The 24,893-nt window shown below is 43.9% G+C and overlaps 1 protein-coding gene across 5 annotated transcripts in view; it reads right to left on the bottom strand.

The window, feature by feature from the left end:
- Positions 1-2,772: 2,772 nt before the first annotated feature.
- The window catches only part of Itsn1 (intersectin 1 (SH3 domain protein)), a 219,678-nt gene continuing 197,557 nt past the window's right edge, over positions 2,773-24,893 (bottom strand). For all 5 annotated transcript variants that reach the window (XM_013504347.1, XM_013504352.1, XM_013504344.1 and 2 more), the window contains 7 exons: positions 13,118-13,285; positions 8,084-8,296; positions 6,815-6,936; positions 5,704-5,786; positions 5,315-5,398; positions 4,719-4,892; positions 2,773-3,567 (listed from right to left, as the gene is read on the bottom strand). In XM_013504347.1, coding sequence (XP_013359801.1) covers positions 3,419-3,567; positions 4,719-4,892; positions 5,315-5,398; positions 5,704-5,786; positions 6,815-6,936; positions 8,084-8,296; positions 13,118-13,285 — 993 coding nt within the window. In that variant the 3' untranslated portion in view covers positions 2,773-3,418. The remainder of the gene's footprint in view (positions 3,568-4,718; positions 4,893-5,314; positions 5,399-5,703; positions 5,787-6,814; positions 6,937-8,083; positions 8,297-13,117; positions 13,286-24,893) is intronic.

Here is a 24,893-nt window from a genome sequence, read left to right as displayed (position 1 = left end):
CAACTGTAAAAGACAATCTAAGACCTTCACCTTTCCAACAAAACCAGAGGTGCCTTGTCCATTTCTCCCTTGACATCCAGCTCTGTCAGATTCTAGAACAGTCTCACTCCATGTGGTCACCGCCTTTATGCTTGCCCCAACCAACTCCTGCAGAGAGAGGTGGGCACATTTGCGATCATCCTTGGAAGATAAACCCGCAATCATCCATTCACGTTCTCTGGATCCCCTAGATGTACCCCTGAGGACACTTACTGGTACTTCATAGTGCAAGACATAGTACAAGTGGTCAATCTACCCATTTTCTGATGTGATTATTTCCAATTAAGTTCAAGTCAACTCTACCAGATAAAGTAAAGTACTTTCATATAGTACCTAGGTCATGCTTTTGTTCAAAAAGCAAAGAAGAAAAAATACTCCTCTTCCATATGATGTTCTTTAGAAACAGAGTTTTCTCCCCTGCTTGCAGAGGACAGAAACATAATCCAAACCATCAGACAAGGAAGCTCTGTGCCAGTTTCTTGAGCATTTCTGGTGACCCTTGTCTACAGAAGTCCCTCTTCTGTAGTTAGGGCCAGGGCTGGATCTGAAGGAGCCACATAAGTCTTAGGCTCTGGTGACGGCAGAAGACTTGGTGCGTGGAGATGATGTTATCAATCCACCCAAGAAAGGAAATACCAGCCACAGAAGGCTTGCTACACAAGGACTTGGAAGTGGACTGTCCCTAAGGACTGCTGGTGTGATGAAGACCCAGCCCAAGGGCTCCTGTCTTCTAGGATAATTCTCAGGGATGACCACGGGTCAGAGCATCACCACCAAGAATGCAGCCCCTTCTCGGGTGAGAGGAGGTCAGAGCAGGCAGGGGAAACTAGCAGTATGGCTGAGAAGAAGGACATTTGCAAGAGGGTCTAAAAGGCCAGGATCAGGATGCCAAGAAGCAAGGCCTGGAGAAACCCTGTATTTGGAAAGCAAAGAGCTAGCTAGGACTCAGAGTTCTTATTGGCAAGGGCATCTCACCTGTATTAAATCTAGCCCATACCGTAAAAAAGGTAGAGGTGAACGAGCAGAGGGCCACGGGTCTGAGACTCCACACATCACCCTCGCTCCTCTCTCCTCAGCATGACTCATGAGCCATAGCGGGGTGTGAGAACCAGCCCAACTCACCCATCAGTATCCTCAGTCATGTCACAAAGTACCCCAATAAATACAAGGACACTAACCCAGAATCCGCTACACTGAGGAGCATCTGAAGGCTGCTCAGAAGAGTCATCCAGGGAAAACTCATATATTGCTTTTTCAGGCTCCATTAATTCCAGTAACAGGACCCTATCAGCAAGTGACCTGAAACCTACAAGGTTGTAAGATGTCTGTCTTGTAACCACACCCTCCCTATGGGAACAGAGATGTCCAACATCAACACGAAAATAAAGTCAGTAAAGGAAGAAAAGGGAGAACAGAAAGAAAGGGATTGGGGTGGTTACCCAGCACTTCCCCACTTACACATTTAATACTCTTTTTTCCTAGTAGGGTAACATAAATACACTGAATAAAACTATTGGTTATAGAAACAGGAAAGTATGAGTTACGTGACTATTTATAGATGTAAAAGTTTCTTAAGAACGTCAGAAACATAAACTTAAAGTATTTGAACCATGTTTTCCGCTGGGAAGTGGTAAACAAATGCATGCCTGAAGTGGAACTTGGTCTTGAACATATTCAGTTAAAAGTTTCTAACTAAAGAGATTATCTGCTTGTTTCAAAAAATACTTATGTCTGTTGCTCTTGATACAAAATTCTACGCTATCTTCAATAAATAAATAATAAAGTGTTTCTTAAAAGTATGAAATGTAAACTTTGTTTTCCTTTCCAACACACACACTTTTAAAAAAATTGCTTGAAATGTGACAGGGCTCTTGTGGAAAGTTGTAACGCGACACACTGGTTCCCAGCGACATGGGTACTCTGCCACCGCACTGACGCTACCATTTAGAAAACTCTTCTACAACCTTGATTCCATCTAGGCACCTACAGTCAAAGAGAATACTGTCTAATGCAGGAAAGCTAGACTCCTGTACCAGGAGAACATGCAAGGAACATTTCACGGCCTCTACAAACGGATCTTGGGAACATTAACATGCGAACAAAATACTGGACCCACACCTTTCACTAGCAAATCAAGTTATTATCTAATTAACCAGTCTATCTCCTGGCATTTAAGGGAAAAACCAAAGCAATCAAGCCAAACATCTACTCCTGATTCTGGCAACAAGCTCATGTCATTCCATGACTGAGAGATTGGCTTGTTCCTGTGAAATGCAGGAACGAGTCCTAGGTCTTTCACCCCAGTTTTGTGGAGCTTGCACGCTCCTGGGGTCTCTGCCCACCATGTAATGTATGCTCGTCAGTTTTCCTTTTCAAACCTTAGGGACCCAGGACACACTGTTTTGGGGACCTAGCAAAGCCAACCTTGGTGTTGCTCAACACCAGCTGCTGAAATTTCCCACAGCACTTGGGATCTGGTACATTTGGGCACAAAACAGACTCAGAGCTGGTCGCCTGCAGTGACTTGCCATGGTACATCACAGGGCCTCCACGCCAAAAGAACATTTTCCAACAGTGGCTGGCAACCGGCACCCAGGGATGTGATAAAGCTGCCTTCCCCGTGACCCGCAGGGATCTGATCCAACAGAGCATAACTTTGTGGAGAATGAGCTTCCGTGGCCATCTTCAAAGCATGCTGGGAATCAGAAAGGAATCATCCAACGGTACACTGTGTGTTTTCAATGACATGTATTAATACGAGGCCTAGAGGGGATGAAACGCCTATGACAGCTCATGTGCTAGAACCTTCCAGGGACCAGCTCTTCAAAGAGCTAAACCAGTGCCTGATTAGGAGCCCATCACATCACACCATCAGATCCCGGGCAGCATTTCCCTATGGGGCAATGAGATTTCAAAGCAACAGTTCCACCAAAATTGTTTCTGTCCACACCCATGGCGCCAGAGGTCAAGGAGTCTACTAAGGGGCTGGTAGAGGTGAGAAATAGAAAGGTTACATGAGTTCTCCAAAAACACAGACACTGCATTTATAAATCTTTTTCATGGTAACTAGATCCACACCTCACGCCCAGGGATGGGCCAGGCTCTCCACTGAACCTACAAGAGAATTGTGGGATTTCAGAGACCCTAGAAGCCATGATAGGACACTTGCAGTAAGGATATTGTTTCATAAAATGGGAGATTGTTGGAAGGGGCAGGATTGTCAAGAGTCATTCCTAGAGGATTGGAGGAGCCTGTCTTGGCTGTCCCATTGCTCTGTGATGCAACACCAAGCGGTGTTTTCTTAGAAAAGGAACCCAGTTTCCAGATAGTACAGGCAGCCTTGGGCTGGAAATCCACTGAGCGCGTCCCGGGCTCCTTCCTACGGTTCATCAAACAACTGCAGGTCCAGGCGGACCACAATCTCTCCCGTGGGGACCTCGTGCAGCAGGAGACACTTTGTAACTGGCCCTTTGGAGCCCTGGTCTTTCTTGATATCAGCCACACGGATTTCTGTCCGACCCAAAAAATCTGAAAGGAGAACAAACAGACCCTGTTTAGAAGGGATCCCTTGTCCTTAAGGCCCACACTTGTCACTTTGGGAATCTCTGATGAACTATTATACTCTCCCTTCTCTGATCTCCGGCGCAAGACCAGCTCGCACTAGGGTCTCCAACTTGTTCCCCAGTGGAGTTGTCATGGTGCTATGATATTTGATTATTAAAAAGGAGAGGGAGAAAAAGAAGATTTTAAATATTTCCAACACAAAGAAATGATAAATGTGTGAGATGATGGAAATGCCAATTACCTGACCTCATTATTCCATGTTGCATACATGTATTGAAATGCCACACGATACCGCATAAGTAGGTAGAATTATTACGTGTTCATTTTAAAATATATTAATAAAAAAATTTAAGGAAACAATCTCACGCCAAACCTTCGCTTGTCAAAATGGAGGCTGACAATAAAATATCATGGTTAAAAGTCCAGCCATCCTAGCCATGCTCTGACTTTTCACCAGCTATGAGACTGTCTCTGGGCAAACCAACTGCACATAACTCACCTGAGATAATTCATGTGAAAAAGCACAACACGATAAAAGGCCACATGAAGCCGTTCAAGCCTGGCATAGATAGTAGTGACATTAGGCCCTCATGTTCTGATTTGTGTTGGGGTGAGGATAGTTTCTGGGATTTATTGACTGGTGAGCTTCCTTTTCTAGGTCTGAGGCAGAAACAGAGAGCTGGCTGAAGGAGTGATGCTGCCCTTAACACCATGACATCCCTCTGTGTCCTCAGAAATATCACCCAAAGGACACAATTTGGTTCTTTTGCACCTGTCATGGGCTAACATTCCGGAGCATTGGCTAGTTCACCCCACGGATTTGTGCTAAGGATTAAAGGTCTACACTGAGGCTGTTGGCCATACTCCTCGTTGAAGCCACCTGCTTTGGGAAACATGTGACCGTGAGCTTTGTCCAAAGTAGCTGGAGCAATTTGCGTTCTAGACCAAGCATGCGTTACCCACCTCCTCTCAGATGCCTCCAGCTCCACCTGGCCTTGCGCAACTTGGTCCCTCAGGGGGGAAGTCTAGGCACGAGTTCTCGGTAAGAGGCATACACCTATACAAGAGGAGCGACAGGGAGAGGGGCGGCGCCCCGGGGAACACTGCCTACTCACCGTCCGGTGAGAACTGGTCCCTCTCGAACACGGTGATGCAGAGGACTTCCTGCTCCAGGTCTCTGATGAAGAACTGGCAGTTGGAATTCCACTTGGGGTTCAGCGTGTCCTGAATCGTCTTGGTGATGTGGCACTGGGAACCCATGGTCACCTCACAGTACGGGTTGCTCTTTCCTGGAGTGAACAAAAGCCTTCGCCAGGTGGGAATCAGACCTCGTTTTGATCCCCTCCCTCTGTGGTGTTCAATAAGCGCAAAATCTGGGCGAGAACTCCCGCAGTGCAGCATCGCACTTAAACGAAGAGCAAATAATTGGGTTAGGGGGCCTTTGAACTCGGTCCTTTGTCTCTCCTCACCTTAGCCTTGAAGGAAGCCGCTCAGATCTCCCCAAAAGGCAGGACAACAGAAAGGATAAACAACAACAAAAAACCCAACCCTTTAGCTTCTTAACAAGTGCTCGGAAAACCCATTCCACAGGGAAATTTAGGATCAGAAATAACACACTTGATTTAACTTGATTTCAAGTTGCGTGGGGGCGCGGACGACGCAGAAAGCACATCCAGTACCAGCGCCTGCTAGGGGTTTCTCTGGTCCTTACCATGGGATCGACAGGGCTTCAACTCAATGCCTTCCACAACGTTCACCATCAGCCTTCCAATGCCCGTGGCCCTTTGGGAACGAACTATGAGGACAGGGAACATAACATCAAATGTTTCATTTTGACACTGACGTCCTTCCCAGCCTGGTATACATCGCAGCATGTCTTACGCACCTGTTCCCACTAGAAACCAATTCACCCCTCTTCTCCCTAACCCTTGCCCCGAGCTCCTCCCTCCCTCCCTCATCCTGCATGGGTGACCCTATGCACACCTCCATCCCATCCCATCTCCTGCCCCCTCTGCTTCCAGGTGCAAAGGATTCTGGGCCCAACCGAATGCCTCTCCCAGCTCTGTGGGAAGCACAGGCTGCTGCCGAGTGGTACCTTACCAAGGTACGCCTTCTCCCGCTTCTTTTTCTCAGTCTCTATGTAGAGCTCAGAAGCAGCTTTGATTTTCTGCACCCAGGCAGTCCTTGGATGGGAAAAGACAGAATGTTGCCAAACAGAACCCAGAAAAAAAGACTCCAGGTCTGCTCGAAATCTGTTTCCAGGACTCTGTTTCCTTTGCTTGTTTTGATTTTAATGACAAAGACTCAGGAATTTGATTTGATACCACATGACGCTAATAGTTATCCCTACTGTTAGTAAAAAAGACATGAGCAGTATTTTTACGGATGTCCTCAGCATCCCTATCTATGTCCTCGGGGAAGAAAATCTATGACAAGTGCCATCCTGGAGGACGTGATGGCATATGGGTCCTCCTCTTCCTGCAGTGAAAAGCATCACATATTTGCCCAGCCCAGTAAGGTAAGGCAGAAGGATCTGTCCTGCAAAATCACCTACGAGAAGGGGAAAAAAATGCCCCAGACCAGGAACTACTTCACACAAAGCAGCAAAGGACGCTGCAGGAAGCAATTTGGCATGGTGGTTCCGTCTTTTTTCTCAGAGCCATATGCATAGTAACTTTGGCCAATTTTCTTGCTTGGCACACAAACGCTTAGGAATGTTGGCCTCATATCAAGCTCACCCTTCAGAAAATGATCTATTGCATTTGGCTCCAGGCAGAGTCTTGAAGACTGAACTGAGGCAAAAGCCCAAGGATGCAGAAGGCCCGTCCCATGGAGCTGGAGGAGGAGGGTTCAGGTGTGGGTGCGGGTGGTCCTATTAATCCCCAAATCGCTTTCCAGGTTTCTGCCACCTGGGAAAACCCAAGATGCTGCACTTATCTCAAAGAATGCTGAAGATTTCTTAAAAAAAAAAAAAAAAAGAAAAAGAAAAAGAAAAAAAAAAAAGCTCAAGCAAAATTAGTTTTCAATCCATTTTATTTTGAAAAAAATTCACATCATGTGTCCAACTTTTGAGAGGCCCTAGAAAAAAAAATTATGCTGTCTCCACCCCCAAGCAGAGGGTATGGCTCTGCAGCGGGGGGGGGGGGGGGGAAACGGTAGGACCTGCTGAGGCATGGCCAGCACCCAGCGCTGGGGAGGTGTCAGGTCTTACCGTTCATTGATGCTTTCTGCTCGGAGGGTGTAGACTCGGTCGATGTGGGAAATGTGGAAGATGGGTTCATCCCCGGAAGGGTCAGTGGGTAATTTCACTAGAACTTCATTTAGGAAAATAGGCTGGAAAGTAATAGTGCACGTGCATTATCAACCAATGCTGGGCATGGACTTGCTCGCGTGAGTGTGTTCTAGTATGCGAGGCTGCAAGTGCGTCTGTGTGTGTGTGTGCGCTGTGGCACGTGTACTTTAGTGTGTGTTGTGTATGTGTTCTAGTAACCCAGATAAAGAATGTGTGTGTGCATTTGTGGGTATGATGGGTTTGTAGGGGTTTGTGTGTTTTCTGGTAGACTACACCTGAATAAGAATAAAATTATATTAATTTTGATTTTTATATATTGCAAATAATAAATATTTATTTCCTTCTCTGTTTTGTAGGTATGTTCTAAATCCTTCAAAATGAGATCTAACTATTTTTCCCTTTTTTTTTTTTTTTTTTTTTTTTTTTTTTGTCTTTTTGAGACAAGGTCTCACTGTGCAGTTCAGGCCGGCCTTGAGCTCACTTTGTAGCCCAGGCTGATCTCCAACTCACAAGGATCCTCCTGCCTCAGCCTCTCAAGTGCGGGGATGACAGGAGTGCGCCACCACGCCTGGCTATTTTTCCTATTGCTCACCCTAAACAGCAAAATCTCTCCATCAATTTCACATCCAAGAGATTCCCTCCAGGGATTTTCATCTGCAGCTTCTAATAACAGTCTACCTAACTACATCGTTCCTCTCCTCTAACTGAAACTAACTGCTGCTTCCGAGAAGTCTTTGGTTAAAAACACCTGCACACAGATACATTTAGAAAAACAAGCCTCCATCACACACAGACATGCAGCCACAGCTGTACATCTGTGTGCAGACCAGGTTCTCAGCCCTGAGAAATTCTCCACACATTGATTGGGTTTTGCTGGCAAAGGGGATCCTGGACAGAGATGCTTCAAACTATGTTGAAAGCTTCATGGGGGATTTAGGAGGGAAAGTGACAGAGGGGCGCTGGGAGAATGATGTTTTTGTTTTTGTTTTTGTTTTTGTTTTTGTTTTTGTTTTTGTTTTTTGGTACCAGGAATTGAACTCAGAACCTTGTGCTTGCCAGGCAGGCGCTATGCCGCTGAGCTACATCCCCCGCCTGAGGGTAATGTTGTATCTCTAAAATCCTGACTCCTTTCGGGTCCTCCTTCCTCCCCAGACCCACCAAGGCATTGCAGCCTAGAGCAGAACTTACTGTTTTGTACATTTTATATTGCAGGTTGGATTTGGGGCTGAAGACCTTGTCGGTGCCGGAAGACCCCAAGGGCTTTGTGATTTGGGTCAGCAGGAGGAAGTCGTTGAAAAGGAAGCCGTAGAGCTCCTTGTTGCTCTTGGCCTTGTAGAGCTTGCCACTGTGTAGAAACTTCCGGGGTCCCAAGCAGTTGGTCACGGAATTGAACACTAGTTGCTGAGAAAGGAAACAAAACCCAAAGAAGGCACCATGAAGGGAGGCCGTGCTTTACATTTTTGTTTTTGCACATGGGCTCCATCAGAATCTGAGCCCAGGTGGTGGCAGCAGACCTGTGTCTTAGCGGTCAAATCAAGGGCAGCTTTGAGGTTTTGGGGGCTAGGAAGTCAAAGTCCAAGACATGGTTCTGGAGACGAGGGGTGAAGGTGTGTCTCAGTTATAACTCTCAAAGCCTTTTCCTGGGGGCTTGCATGAGTCTCAGGGTGTGGTGGGTGTGTTTCTCCCTTTGATTTATTGGGGAAACAGAGCAGCAGGAAAGAAGGTGCCCTGTCAGTTCCCACCCCAATGTCCCTCTGCTGGGTGTGGGGTGCCGGGTCGGGCAGGAACCTGCTCCAGTGAGAAGGCGCTGCGTGGCCTCAAATTGTCCTTCACACTTCTGGAGAGGAGCAGTGTCTCTCTCTGTACACGTCCGCTGGCCAAATGCTCTTTGCCCAGATCCGTCCGGAGTCCAGGCCCCTCACAGCAGTGCCCAGCGACTCCTCACAGCCAAACACAACACTGTCCTGGGCACAGTAAATCTCACCCAACTCACTCATTCTGAAAACATAAAGGGGATGGCTGTCTCGCCGCCGCTTACCAACCCTTAGGTACAGCTGTGAGCTTAAGAAATGGCATTAACATCTCCCTGGGGTCTATCGTCTGTCTCAGCCTCCAGGTTCTGAGTGGATAAAAGACCCTCTTTTTGGACAGCAGAGGAGAAACCAAGGAAAGCAAAGCCAAGGGTGTGGACTAGGCAGTGACATGGCCCAGGCAGATGCTCTGGTCAGACCTGGGAAAGTAGCATTTGGCCAGGGGACGCTCCTGCTCTCCAGGAGTGTGGAGGACCCTCACGTTCTCCACCTGCCCACACATCTGCCCACACATCTGCCCACAGCCCACGTCTGCCCCAGAGGTTGCTCCACTCAGCAGCTTCAAAGACAAGTTTCTCTCCAGAGATACAAGCCCTACAGACCGCTCTGAGAAGGGTACTGGAGAAGCAGTGATGGTGCTTCTAACACATGTCCCCAGAAGACGCTGCCAGCCACCTGTCCAGCTCTAGCATGGGAGAAAGATTGGGTGGTGACTCTAACTGGAAACCAACAGTGACAAAGAAAGTGACTCTTCTCTACTCTCAGGTCCATGGAGGAAAGATGGCCTCTGATCTCCCACCTACGCTCAGAAGCACCCCGAAGTCTCCAAGTGGTACCCCAATAGGAGCCTTCGAAGAGTATTCTTCACGCCGTGCCCTCTAACAGAAGCCTACAGAGCAACTGAGAGCTTCTTGCTTGCCAGGAGAGAGCTCAAGCCAGGAGACAGTGAGGCAGAGAAGGTAAATGTCACTAAAGCCAGTGTCATCAAGGGGATGTTGCGCATTCATACGAGTTTAAGGTCCCCAGCTGGCCAGGGAAATGCTGATGATACACAAACTAGGAATGGTCTTTACATTCCTTGCGGTCAGTGAGGATGCAGGAGACCTATTTATGTTCAGCTTCATCCTGGTCTGTGTCCAGCTCTGGGCCACATGTGGTCCACAGTGTGGTCATGAGACAGAGAACAGAAGCCAGCGTGTCCCCTCGCCATTCCTGTGAATGCCATAAAGACGGAGCAAGCTGGGGTACAGAGCTAGGAAAGAACAGCCCGTGAGGAATAACTGTCTGGTTTCAAAGAGAGGATGGCAGCTTCAAAAATCAAATGATAAGAGCTTACTTTATTCCTAACCTCTTCAGATGCAGACCCAGGCCACTGATCCTTCTGATCAAAGCGGTTAGACTCCGGGAGGCGGCTTTTCTAAATTGTGTGATGCCCCCTCACACACCTGGCTGGCGGATGTGTAGGTCCGCTGTCTTCAGGGCCAAGGCGAAGCTGCTATGCAGGATACACAGGCCTAGCTACGTCCCCACCTGCCCTAAGTCCCTACGGCCTCTCATTTCTCCTGTTCCCGCCAGTACCCTATGCAGGACGAGCCTCCGCTCCTACGCCCAGCCTAGGGTTCCTTATGAGGGAGAGGGAGGCAAGCGTCACCCTTTCCTGCACTTCCCTGAATTCCCCGCACGTAGAGAGCTCTTCTGAGTCCTTGTTGTGGTCCGGGAAGTTTACATTTGTGATCTCATGGACAAGTTACTGGAATTCTAGTGAGTTAATTCCAATCTACCACTTCCAGTACAACCCATGGCGAGAATAAAGACCCTAGTTGTGGGGAGCCAAGGGGTCCTAAGTCCAACTAGGATAAGGGCTCTCCGGAACAAAGGCCGAACCCAAATTTTATTAATTCACAAAGAAAGGAGTGGTTTGAGGATGAGTGACTGTGAGAATGGCAAGAAGCACATGAGTGCTGTGAGCTGGGCTAGGTAGGAGGCCTGACATCCCCTCCGCAATATGCACAGAGGAGGATGTGCAGAAAGAGTAACTTGCATGTCACAACTGAGGTAGTACATGATGTTTTGGGGTCGGTGCCTCAGCTCTGATGTATAAGCTTTTATGCCCTGGGAAGTCATCGCCTCTTATCTGGAGGCTTGATCCCAGCCGACATCCCTCCCCGGCTCACACATGTTTCTTTGGGAGCTGTGGGGGCAGGGAAACACTGCCCTGTCACCTTACTTCAAAGACTACACATCAGCACCTCAGCTGGACCAATGCGCACTGCTTAAAGCCAACTGAAGGGACGAGGAAAAGTCCTCGGCAGCTCTGTACACATCAATACGCGGAAACAGGAGATAATTGCTTTTCTTTCAAGGAGAGTCCTCTAGGTGGTCCTCCACACCCACACAACTGTCCCTTCCTCCTCATCTCACACTTGTCACCTGGCTCCGCCTCGCCATGCCTCACATTTGGGGCAAATACTGGTTTAACTCAGAGTTTCCTCCAGGGCCAAAGCTGTTTGAGTGTAGGGTCACATCTTACTTGTGGTTATGTCCTTGGGGTTTAGTACTGGGTCATGGTGGATGGGTGGACACTAGCCAAAAGCTTACTGGATGAATATGTGAGTGAGTAAATGACTGATCAACCAAAGACTGTCCCTGGGTTCCAAAACCCGAGCTCACAGCTGGCACCTTGGATTCCACAGGGCTTCTTTCTCTGCTGTGCTTATCTCACACCTACACGGAAGGCACACAGGATGTGGAGCTGTGGAAAACACCACCGGCGTGCTCAGGCACGGCTGCCTATGGTGCCACAGGGAGAGTGGATGAGCACGCCACTTTCTCCCCGGGCAAGCTCGTGACTGGCACAAATGCATGCATATGCGCACATACGTGTGTGTGTGTGTGTGTGCGCCTGCGCACACATGCACATATGTAAGAAACAGAGAGAAAAATGGGCCCAAAGAATGGGAGCGAGGGAAAAATTAAGTGACAAAAAGAATTAAAGACCGAGGAAATACTTCCATTTCTGGAACTATGGTGTTCTAGATACTCACCCAAAAAAGCTAAATAGAGAGAGAGAGAGAGAGAGAATAAAATACAAACATCACTTTTAAATGCAAGCTGGCAAAAATATAAAAGAAGTTAGAAATGTGCAGAGGCCAAAAACAGTGCAACAATGACATTCTTGCAAGATAATCAGGCACCAAAGCTAGAATCAGTCCTAAGAGTCTCAGTTGAAACTAGTGATGCCAAACCTCCATTTTAATGGCTACACGGTTACAGGAGCTATATCCGTGGCTGAGGTGAGGGATCTCATAGGAGATCTCTACAAAAATCTAGACCCGAAGAATGAATGACAAGTAAACTCAAATTCAGAAAGAATGAGGAAAAAATTTCTATGCCTGACCTCGGTGTGAATAGAGGAACATGTGCCCTGAGAATCTGTGACCACCAGGTATTTTTCACACAAGTTTGTAATTGCAATTCACACAGCTCTATGGCTCCCCAAACCCCTCTAAATAGAATTTAAGGTAGCCAGGTGTGATGGTGCACACCTGTAATCCCGGCACTCAGGAGGCTGATGAAGTAGGACTGCTGCAAGTTCGAAGTCAGCCTGGGGAACATAGGGAATTGAAAGCCAGCCTGAACTACACAGTGAGATCCTGTCTTAAATATAAATAAATAAATAAATAATTTAAAAATAAAAGAATTTAAGGTGATCCTGGTAGCAATCCTCTGAGGAGAATACAACTTCAGACAGCAAAGATGCCCACACAGGCAAAGTTCCAAGGAACACTGATTCAGTCAAAAATCACCATACAAGGGCCGCAGACAGCTCATCGGTAGAGCACTTGGTTAGCATGCACAAAGCCCTGGGTTTAATCCTCAGTACAGAAAGGAAGAAACAAAGAAAAAAAGGAAAGGAGTCACGATACACATAGAAAAACAACACATGATTAGCAAGAGCTAGCAGAAATACCTAAGATGCAGTATATATATGTAGCAGTTCCCTAAAATGAGTGTAATTATTACATATTACAAGCAAATACTAATAAAAAAAAGAAACAATAAAGATAATAGAACCCATACCTTTAGGTATTAGAATTACCAACTCTGGAATATACAGCAATATTTCTTGAATGTGTTAAGAAATAAATGGGAAGCATGAGCATCTGAGCAAGGAACAAGACGCAAGAAAGAACCCAGCAGATGGGAGAAAATAAATAGAACCACTGACAACGGGAACCAACACGCTCCGAGTAGAGACTCAGAGGATGGTTTAAACAACAGAAGAGAAACTGCCGAAGAGAGAACGAGGGAGCTGAGTGCTGAAGGAGACAGTTCAAGCCTTTTCACGTCCCCTGGCAGGCTGGCTGCCGCGACCGCCAGGGCAGCCCAGTCCCGTCCTGCGAGCCGCTACCTCAGACAGGCCTTCGCACTGCACGTGGGCCTGGATCCACTCCAGCCGGTCCGAGTTCTCCTTCTCGCGCACCCCCTCGTTCACCTGGGAACACAGCTCTTCGGCCTTTTCCAGCGCGTGCTTCAAGTGACTGTGGTCAGGGTGGCTTTCAGGAGTGTTTTCCAGGATCTACAGAGAAGAGAAAACAACCCACCTCCTCGCTGAGCCAGCGTGCGCGGAACTTGGGCCCGTTGTCCTCTGCTGAATGCTGCCTACCTGAGCACCCACCAGGCAATGACCCGGAGAGTGATGGCCACTCCTGGTTCACTACATGAATGGCCTTGCAGGGGACCCCTCTTCTTCACGGGCTCAGCTGGGGCTAAGCTTCCACCAGAAGGTAATGGAGGATCCTGTCCTTGAGGCCTCTGCCCAGCTCCACACCCTTGAACATCCCCAGGGCAAGCAACATGCTGACCTCCCATGGAGAACGCACTCTCTGCCAGGGAAGCCACATAACGGCTCTGGGTGTCAGCTTCCTCACAGGAGACAAGCAAAGAGCATCTCCTTTCTAATGCTATTTGAAAAAGCAGAGGACCCAATACAAATGAAGCATTTTCCAAAACACCTGGCCTTTAGGACATGCTAAATAAGTGACAGCAATTACTATTAGACCCTCAAAGAACGCTGATGCCCCTAAAAATAGTTATCACCCCCTTTTCCAGGACAAAGAAAGTTCCTAAGCTACCTCTGCCATGTACCAGAATGTAGCGAGTGTACTTGTCCATATACACGGATAATTCAAAAGGACCTTCCCCTTCATGATACAGGGTTACTCTGCTTAAAGTCCTAAGTAGGTGCTCAAATGGAGAACACAGCCAATCGACATATTCTAGGTCCCGTGTGTCCACCAGTCAATTCCAAGCAGTGACCGCAACCTCTGGACCAACCTTGACTACACATTAGAATCTCTTTGAAAAAATCCTGAAGCTTCATCTTGACTACATCATAATCTTCGGCTGATTTTCTGGAGCCTCCATCTTTTCAGACAATGCTAGTACACAGCAAGTATAAGCTTTTCCCTCTTTTTGCAAAATGGAACACGATGTAGGATTGCTCTATGAGCTCTGTTTTATTTTGTTTTCACACAGAGCACCTTCTGGATACGTCTGTATGCTAATACATAGAACAGAATTTATCCTGTGCTTTTAAAGATACTGCAGAGCACAGACCTACCATAGCGCACTACCCTTTCTGAACATCTAGGTTGCTCTCTGGAATAGAAGTTTTCTTTTAGGTTCCTGTGACTCTAAGTCTTTTAAAGTTTTTAATGTCATGCTAAGAATCCCTCCACCTCACTGTTATAAAAATATTTAGTCTTTGTGCTTTTGTGGTTTCTCATATGTATCTTACGACTGACCAGCTTCTTCTTAGTTCAGCTACCTTTCAGCTCATTCTCCTAGGTGGCTGGGAGGGCACCAATCATCTTTCTGCAAATAATGATAGTATTTTTTCCTTTTTAATATGCATGCCTCTTGAACGCGTGTACATTTGGAATTTTTACTGTTAACTTCAAAATTATATGGGCATTACTATAACTTTTTTCACTGAATGAAAAGAAAACATGCCATTAAATTCATAGATGCTGGAATATTAGGTATTTTAGAAATTTTTTTGGTAGCCCCTTTCAGCTGTTTTTTTCTCGTAATCATTGTGAGTACATACAGATGTGAAATTATTTATTGCTTTTGTCCAACACAATTCATGGCAAGATTTATAAAACAAAAAGTTTAACTACATCTAAATTAGTTGAAGTAGATTACGTATTGACATCAAACATTTTTAAAACCTAAAATACTTTTTCCTTAGGGTTATGTAAGAATAATCAGACATTTGTCTGACATTCCTACTTTTCTGCATATTTGAAATATAGTAATGAGCTGATACTGCAATTTCAGGTACTAAATTTAGTTTTGAATGTTATGAGGGGAAGTTGGTTTTAAGAAAATCTAAAACTATAGTCTAGCTCCTTTTATAGTCAGAAAATTATTTTTCCTTTTGCGTTTTTGTCTTTTGCTGCAACTGTCATTAATTTTATGTTTAAAAGAACGGTGAGGAATGTATTTTTTCAACCATGAATGAGGATGAAAATCAAAGATTTAAAATTGTGTATGCAACCAATTGTGTATGCAATTCAATTTTAGAATATTTTTGTATTTTGTTTTGTATGCATATTGTTTATGTATACTTTACAAATAGTAAAGCATACATAGATGTAAAATAGTTTGTGATGATTTTAATTTTATATCATGTTTATGAATTTCATCTGGATACCATACCAACTCAGTCAGTGGTTACCACAAATACTAAGCCATTTTGAAATTTGCCCCTTTTTTCTTAGTGGCCCCTTTTAGTTTTCAGCATTTAGAAAGAAAACATGACTGTTTAAATGTAACACCAGTATCTTCATCTCCTTATTCCAAGTATATAATTAATGGTATTAGGATACAAATGATGTTAAGATGTTTTATGAGTTTTATACATTGCGTGCATTTACCTTTTATTTGAACTATAGTGAAACTGACATTTTAACTGAAGTTAAATGAATTGTTCCCAGTTACTGACCAAATCATGTCTAAAAGATGTTTTTATGTCCCAATCTAGGCAGTCTTTTAAATTGAAGGTGAATTTTACATACACTGTTTTCATTTGTTTTTCTTACTGTTGCATTGTTCTTGTCACATGTAAGCTTTGTCATGTCTGAATTTTTCTAACATTGAATCTGTGATGTAAAAAATGTATGATGTGCTACAAATTTTATGCATACTAAACTAAGTTATGGCCTATGTAACCTGTAAAACATTTCTTGTAAATTACCTAATTTATTTTTCCATTTCTGTACAGTTTCTTACGTAAATTTTTAATATATTAGTTGTGGCCCATTCTGTAAACATTTTCATACTATTTTCTTTAGTGCTTATTTGCATGAGAGAAATTTGGGTTTTGTTTGTTTGTATTATGTAGCCATTAAGCCAATTTTAATATCTGCCTTTTCTGTAGTTTAACTTTTTCTAATTTTGTTAATATTTTAAATAAATGTTAGAATCATGAGTTTTATTTCCTACTTCCAAATAAATTCTAAGTTGTTTACTAATGTATTTCATTACTTCTTTATTCCACAGAATTGTACTTCCACATTTCCACTCTGATTAAATGTAACGTTGTGATTTTCACTGAAAGTAACTGTAATAGAGTGTAAACTCCATGAGAGCAAGGACTGCGTAAAGACTTGCCCACCTCTGTATTTCCAATACCTGGTACAGAGGAGGCACTCAATAAATAAATACTTGGTGAATGAATTAACTTTAAAAAAGTGTTATCTATCTAAGGTAGAAGTATTAGTGTTATCTATATAAGGTAGAAGTAATAGTTTGTTTTTTTTTTTTTGAGCCAGGGACTCTTTTCGTGCCAGGGTCTCTCTATGCTGTTCAGGCTGGCCTTGAGCTCACTTTGTAGCCCAGGCTGGCCTCAAACTTGCAAGGATCCTCCTGCTTCAGCCTCCCAAGTGCTGGGGTTACAGGCATGCCCACCATCCCTGGCTAGAAGTAGTAGTTTTTCCCACCTGTTTCAAACACCAGAAGACACAGGTGTTGGGCCCTCAGAGATTCCTTCATACTTGGATGGAATTTAAAACTTACATTGTTTATGATGTAAAAGTTTTATCTCTTGAAATGAGGCTAAAATGAATGTCTGCAGGTGTGGTTCTGAGAGTCAGACCTTGAGGGCTCTTCAGGACAGACACCAGAACACATGTGCTGCCTTGGTGTCTGTCTCATACTTAATGTCTGCCAAACCAAAATTTTATTTATTTAGGTCTTTTTTGAGATAGGGTCTCTCACTGTGAAATCCAGGCTGGCCTTGGATTCATTATGTAGCGTAGGCCGGCCTCAAACTGAAGATGATCCTCTTGCCCTCAACTTCTTGAGTGCTAGAATTACACCCTGCTTATTTATTTTTTTATTTTTATGCTCTGCCTGTCAAATTTGGTATGGTGAGCTTAGTGGTTTTTTTTTTTTTTTAAAGAGAAAAATAATATAGTGATACCAAGTTTCAAAACAAGATAGTAGAGTAACATTGGTTTATACATTGCATATTGTTATCATTAAAGTAGCTGCTCAAATAACAAGATACAGACATAAAAATTGATCAAACAATATAAACCTTTTTCAGTGAACCAATAGAAATTAGTATAACTGAACTATCTTTTGTGTGTGTACATGTATACATATATGTATGTGTTTTTTTCCATTCTTTCCTCCTTTACCCCATCCTACTTTCTTTTGTTTTGAAATTTTTTTCTCTTCCCAATATCTGTTGTACATTTTGGATCTTATTTACTTTCAGCTTTTTGTATTAGGGAGACAGTATCTACACATGAGAGTCTGATTTATTTCACTTAGTATGGTCTCAAGTTGCATCCACTTACCTATAAAAGTCCGGTTTTTCCATCTTTATGACTGAGTAATACTCCATTGTATAAAAATACATCTTTTTTTGTCCATTCCTTGGTTGATGGGCAGTTTGGGTTTCCAAGATTTAGCTATTGCAAATGGTGCTGCTATAAACATGAGTGCACATACATCACTGTGTATGATGTTTTTAATTCAGAATTGATTTTGCTGTTCTAGATCCTTTCTGGTTCAAAATGAATTTTAAGAATGTTTTCTGTGAAGTATGCTAATGGTATTTTGATCAGGATTGCATTAAATCTGTATTACAGTTTTGTTTTTTTTTTTTTGTATTACAGTTTTGGGAGTGTGGCCATTTTCTATGTTGGTTCTTCCTGGCATATCTTTCCATTTTCTGATATCCTCTTTGATCTCCTTCAGAGTACTATAATTTTCAATGCATATATTTTTTACTTCCTTTGTTAGATTGATTCTAAGTGTCTCAGTTTTTGGATGCTATTATGAATGGTATGGTTTCTTTAATTTCTCTCCCAGTGAGTGTTTTGTGTACAGGAATGCTATTGATTTTTGAGTGTTGGTTTTGTATCCAGTTACGCTAATGAATTTGGTTATTAATTCTAGAAGTCTTTTGGTGGAGTTTTTGTGGTCTTCTATTTAGTGTATCATGTCATCTGCAGATGATGATAATCTCACTTCTTCCTTTCCTATCTTTATTCCATTTCTGTCTAGTCTAATTGTCCTGACTAATGTTTCCAGAACTGTGTTGAAAAGGAGTGGTGATAGTGAAGGTCTTTATCTTGTTCCTGATATTAGAGTAAAAGCTTCTAGTTTTTGTCTATTCAATATGATGTTGGTTGTTGGTTTGTCATAGATAGCTTTTACCAGATTGAGATAAAGACCATCTATTCCAGTTTTCTGTAGGGTTTTTATCACGAATGAGTGCTGGACTTTTATCAAAAGCTTTTTCTGCATCTACTGAGATATTCATGTGGTTTTTGTCTCTGGCTCTGTTGATATGGTATATTGCACTTACTGATTTGCATATGTTGAACTATCCCTGCATTCCTGCAATAAATCCCACCTGGTCATGATGTATAATCTTTATTGATGATTTGTTCAATTCTTTTTGCTAGTATCTCATTGAGGATTTTTGTATCTATGTTCATTAGGGAGATTGGCCTATAGCTCTCTTTTTTGGTTGGGTCTTTCTTTGGTTTTGGTATCTGGGTAATACTTGCTTCCAGCAATGAGTTAGCGGATATTGCCTCCTTTTCAATTTTATTAAAGAGTTTGAGGAGTATTGGCATTCAGACTCTAAATTTCTTGTAGAATTCAGCAGTGACTCCATCAGGATCTGGGTTTTTCTTTGCTGTTAAGTGTTTATATCTTCATGATTCAGCTTTGGTAACTCATACCTATCTAGGAATCTGTCCATTTCTTCTGTGTTTCCCATCCTATGAGAGTAAAGATTTTCAAAGTAGGTATTGAGAGTAAAAATTTTCAAAGTAGGTATTGATGATCTTCTGAATTTCCACAGGACCTGTAGTGATTTCACCCCTTCCATTCCTCAGTGCATGAATTTGAGTCTTTTTTTTTTTTTGGTCATCTTTTTGAGACAGGGTCTTGCTATGCAGTTCAGGCTGCCCTTGAGCTCACTTTGTAGCCCAGGCTGGTCTCGAACTCTCAACAGACCTCCTGCCTCAGCCTCCCAAGTGCTGGGATTACAGGCGCGTGCCACCACGCCCAGCATGAATTTGAGTCTTGTCTTTCCTCTTTTTGACAAGGTTGGCTAAGGGTTTATCAATTTCATTCTTTCATAGAACGAGTTTTTCATTCATGTATATTGTTTTCTTAGTCTCCTTTGTGTTAATTTCTGCTCTTTATAATTTCCTCCTTTGTATGGGCTTTGGGCTTGTCGTGCTTTTCTTTTTCTAGACTGCTGTTCTGGTATCATTTGTCGAAAGCAATTTCTTTTTTCCTTTGCGGGCGGTGTTGGTCCAGGGGGTTGGAAGAGATAGGATTACAAAAGAAAAAAAAGGTAGAAGGAAAGGTATATACCAATGTCAAAGCTCATCAAACTGTCTATTTTCAATATATGCAGTGTGTCGTACATTGTTTATACCTCGTGTTTTTTTAAAAATATTAAAAAACCACTCACCTATGGGTCAACATAACCAATTCCCTCTCCTGACTCTGATTATACAATTTATGATTTGACCAGTTCTGACAAGCAAGTGCAGTAAAATCAAATGCTGACATTGTTTCTTTCTTGAATCTATTTCCATAATGCTGCTTTCTCTTGAATGTTCCCAATGCCATGAAAGATTGCTATCCTGAATCAGTTCACCTAGGCAAACTTCAGTGTAGAGGTGCCCTAGAATTTGCATGCACCAAGAAGATTCTAAAAGTCTACACTACTGATTAAAACAAGATTTTAGAGGGAGGAACAGAAGTCCAGAGAAGCCAACTAGATTGTCCTACATCATACATGTTACTACTAGAACCAAACTCTGTTAGTTCTCAGCCCAGCCTAGTGCTTTCTTGTTTTTTATGCCATTTTCCCTTTTAGCCAAGTGCTATATGACACAAAAATGCTATTCATATAAAAAGTATAGGTTATATCTTTTAAAAATAGAGAAAAAAGCCAGGTGTGGTGGTGCATACCTGTAATCCCAGCACTCTGGAGGCTGAGGCAGGAGGATCTTTGCGAGTTTGAGGCTAGCCTGGGCTACCAAGTGAGCTCAAGGCCAGCCTGAACTGCATAGTGAGACCCTGTGTCAAAAAGACAAAAAACAAAAAGACAAATGAGAAATATAGAAAAATACAAGTATTCTCATAAGCACCATAAATACAAGTGGGCTAAACTTGCCAGAGGAGATTGGGTTTAAAAGAAAAGCAGTATCTGTATGCTTTTATGATAGATCTTAAGTGAAAGGACATAGATGATTTTCAATTAAAGGAGTAAAAGAAAATAAAGCATGTGCTAACCAAAATAGGTTTATATGACTAGTAAAAAATAAACTGGAAAATCTATCATTAATAGTCAAGCTGGGCATGGTGGCACATGCTTGTAATCCCAGCACTTGGGAGATTGAGGCTGGCCTGGGAGACGTAAGCGAGTTCAGGGCCAGCCTGGACTACACAGGGAGACCATCTCAAAGGGAAAAAAAAGTTACTACATAGTTACACAAGTTCAATTAACCAAGAAAACACCATTTTAATAAAGGAGATTTTCTTGTCAGATGTGTGTTCTGGATGGCTCCAGTAGGGTCAGAGCCAGTGCCTGCTGTCCCCGTGTGTGGCCATGGGTGTTTGAAGGTACTTGGCTGCAGACCAGAGATACCAGGATGCGCAAAAGGGATGGGGAAATACATAAATACATGCAGTTAGTACAGTAGCCAGAAACTAACGCTACCGTTGATACATTTTAACACATGAAAATGCCATTACACTTTGAGATTTATGCATTTCTCAATTTTTGATAGGAAGCAAAGAAAATCAGGAAACGAGATTTGAACTCCCTAGTTTGATTTGATGGACATGCAGACTTCCCTCAGTGTACACGTGGGATTGGTTTCAGGACCCCTCAAAGATACCAAAATCTGGATGCTCACATCCTTGATGTAAAATAGCCTCATGTTTACACGATATCTGTGCATGTTGTGTATACCCAGCCATCTGTTAAGTACCTAATACAGTGCAAATGCTGTGTAAAGCATTGTATTGCATTGTTTAAGGAGTAATGCCAAGGGAAAAAGTTGATTTATGCTCAGTACAGATGGTTTTTCTTTCTCATGTATTATTCACTTGGTTCAATCTTCAGATGTGAAATCAACAGGTGCAGAGAGCTGACTACGTACTGAATTCTGTGTCCAGCAGCGAAAGAGTATACATTCTCGCACACGTGGAGCAAAAAACTAATCCTGTACAGGCCACAAATTCTTTTTTTTTTTAACCTTAATTTGTGTGTGTGTGTGTGTGTGTCTTTGAGACAGGGTCTCGCTGTGCAGTTCAGGCTGGCCTTGAGCTCACTTGTAGCCCAGGCTGGTCTTGAACTCTCAATGATCCTCCTGCCTCAGCCTCCTGAGTGCTGGGATTACAGGGGTGTGCCACCACACCCAGCAAACGGATGCAAATTCTGCTCTGACTTAGTTTGTATATGATTTTAGGAAAATTTTCTAACCTGTACCTCACCACATCCAGAATGGGGCTAATAATTAGTATCTTCCTGCAATGGTCATTAATGTTCTCTCAATAACTAAAAGGAGCAAAGACCCTCCTTGCTGCCTCACCCCATGAAGAAAGACTGTCGTGTGAGGAAAAAAAAACTGTTCTTTTAGGCCGTGGACTGATTCTGGAGGGTTAGTAATGCAGCGTAATGTAGCCCAGGTAAGGTGGAGCCAGAGAAGGCGTGCTCTGTACAGCACCTAAGTTATGAGTGTTGGATTAGGGGCCCAAAGCAGATGGCAAACATCAGAGTCAGAAAGCATAGGGCCTTACTTCTGTCATTGCTGGGATGCCTGGTGCCCAAAGTTAAAGTGGGAAAGGCTTATTTTATCTCACTGTTCATAGAGGTGGCAGTCCCTAGTCAGCTGGTTCTGAGGCCAGTGGCACTGCAGAGGGCCATCACAGGGGAAACGGCCCGTGGTGTGGCAGGCAGAAGACAGCGAGCTGCAAGCCTCCCTTTCCCTTTTATCTCAAGGCTTTTGGGCGGTGCCATCTACACCCAGGGTGGGGCTTCTGTCTTCTGTAAATCCATTCAGCCACACCTAGAACTATGCTAATTCCAACAAGTGGAGTAATGTAGTACCTTACCTTAATCGCAGTATCATATGCCTTAGATCCAACCAGCTCTGAAAAGACTCACCTGTAAGCCTATGAGGCTTTGGGGACAGCTAGATACAAGCCTTAACACATGGCAGCCTGGAAGGTGGCTCGCGTACCAATGAATAAGTGGTCTTGGGAGAAGTTGGAAAGCAGGGTGTTAATAGCATTGTTGGCATCTTGGTTTTCTTTATTCCAAAAAAAGGTTCAGAAAAGAATTGGCTGGTTTATGAGCAGAAATGAAGGGAAACAGAAACAAGGAAGTGCGCGTGGATGTGTTTATAATGAGCTCAGATTTCAGCCGGTTGAGGAGGAGAGAAATAAGGATGCGGAGAGGAGAGCTGCAGGAATAGCGAACAGAGCGTGGGTTAGTGGGTTGGAAGTCCGGTGGGGTTGAGTCGTTGGATTTGGGATTCAAGAGGCAGAGAGGTGGACAGATAAATGGGGAGGAAGGAGATGGGGATGGAGAAAGTTCAAACTCGCATTACGAGCTGATGTGGAGATGGTGTTCTCTGTAACAGACCCCTCAAGTCATTTTCTCAGCGCTTCTGGTCCGGTATTTCTGGAAGCCTCCGAGGGTGCAGCCATAAAGGACTCTGCGAGCACAATGGCTATTGCAATCAATATGTAATACAAGAAGCATTGTTAATTTCCTACCAAAACAAAACAAACAAACAATGGCTATTGCAAGCAGCATTGTTTAATTACCTGCATCCTCCAGGAAAGAAGTCAAGGCTGAGGGCAGTGGGTTAGCAGGTGTCTAAGTGGGCCCAGAGCCTTAGCTGATGTGGGGCTTGGTGGCCACCAAGGAATGAATCTGGCAAGCATGAGAGATGAAAGTGAAAGGGCAAGATTTTGGGGAAGAAGGTCCGTAAATGCTTTGCTTGAGATGCTAAAATCCCCATCCAAACCAACTCATGTATTGGGAGCTCCTACACTGAGTCTGGGTAAGGTGGACGTTGAAGAATCTGGCTCCTTGTTAAAATCCTGTGTGTGGCTTTTTGAGACCTAGACATAAGCAACCGTAGAAGCCTTGTCTGAGAGGTGTCATGGGAGAAGCTGCCCTCCGCACAGTGTGCAGCCTTGCAGGGCAGCCTCTGGAGAGCCTCAGTTTAGGATGTGGGCTCCCCGGTGCTCTTTCATACACTACCATTCCTCGCCCGTGTCATTCCTACATCCCTTTAGCCGAAGCCTTGAACAGAGACACTGCAAAGCTGGAACACTTCTCTCCACCAGTGTGCACTTTTCCACTCCTAGTTGTTCTCTCTCCCTTCCCACCCATGCCCAACTCAGGGCCCAGGAAGCCGCTGGAGTCATTTGTTGGGGCCTTTTTCATCGAAGACAACCCCAACTGCTGCACGGATCCACTCGATCATTGATGGGTGAAACCAGTCCATGGGGGAAAGTGAAAGTGGGCAAGCTGACACTTTTTCTGGCTTTAGCATCCTGTGCAGTCAGAGTAAAGGATTAAAGACTCACGCTTTCATTTGGAGCTTGTTGTTTAATTGGCTGCATTAAACTCCAAAGCCTGTCAACTCAGTTCTCGCTCCCTGATAGACAGGCTCAACACGCAGTGTTCAGTTGGAGTCCCAAGGAACAGGAGTATTGATAACTTTGCTCTCGGGCACCAATTTCGACCATCCTCCTGTGGGAATCCTGGGGGGCTTCCTGTGTGGACAGATGCCCATGTACCAGCTGTTATCTTCCAGTTATTCAAAACACTGTCCTAATTTTCTCAGTCAATGACAAAAAGGATACAAGATTTTAAATATGGGTCTAAACCCTGGCTGCACATTAAAATCACCTAGGGAACTTTTAAAATACCAACACCAGTCCATTCCCTAGAATGCCTGATTTTAATTTTACTGACTGAGAAAAGCACAGTTCTGCTCCAGAAATCCCAGATCTCCCACTTTTTAGCTCCACTGTCCTAGCTGTGTCACTCTTGGGCTTGAGACTGAGGGAGACTGAGGGTCTACAGACGTGTGTGAGAACCTTCATGGGCCAAGCTTGAGAGGAGAAAGGGGGCGACCACAGGCCGGCAGCTTTTATATTCTCTGGCTTCAGGCCACCCAGATTTCAGGGTTAGCTCTGACCCAAGGGTTCATTTTGCAAGAGTTGTCAAGTCAAGCGGAATGTTAGAAGTTTCAGTACTTCCTGGAATGTTCTCATTACTAACTTTGAAGTCATACTTTAAAAAATCAAATAAAGGCTTAGCTTTATGCCTGGGACATAGTAAGTGCTTCCTAAATATTGGAGTAGCAATATCCAAATACACTCACCACAATTCAGAAGTGCTCAGATATCTTGCTCAACAGTAGGATGGAAAAGGGAAACTGCCAATTTAATGAGAACTTTTTTCCAGTGTAAAATAATCCTTTTTCATGAACTCTCTGCCTACCGCTATGTCTTCAAGGTTTTTGCCTACTTTCTCTTCCAGTAGATTTAGTGTTTCTGTTTTAATATTGAGATCTGTGATCCATTTTGACTTGAGTTTGGTGCATGGT

This window comes from Chinchilla lanigera, unplaced genomic scaffold (assembly GCF_000276665.1).
Source record: "Chinchilla lanigera isolate Chin_1 unplaced genomic scaffold, ChiLan1.0 scaffold00006, whole genome shotgun sequence".
NCBI lineage: Eukaryota > Metazoa > Chordata > Mammalia > Rodentia > Chinchillidae > Chinchilla > Chinchilla lanigera.
Note: the sequence above shows the minus strand (reverse complement) of the source record. Positions and strands in the feature narration are given on the sequence as shown.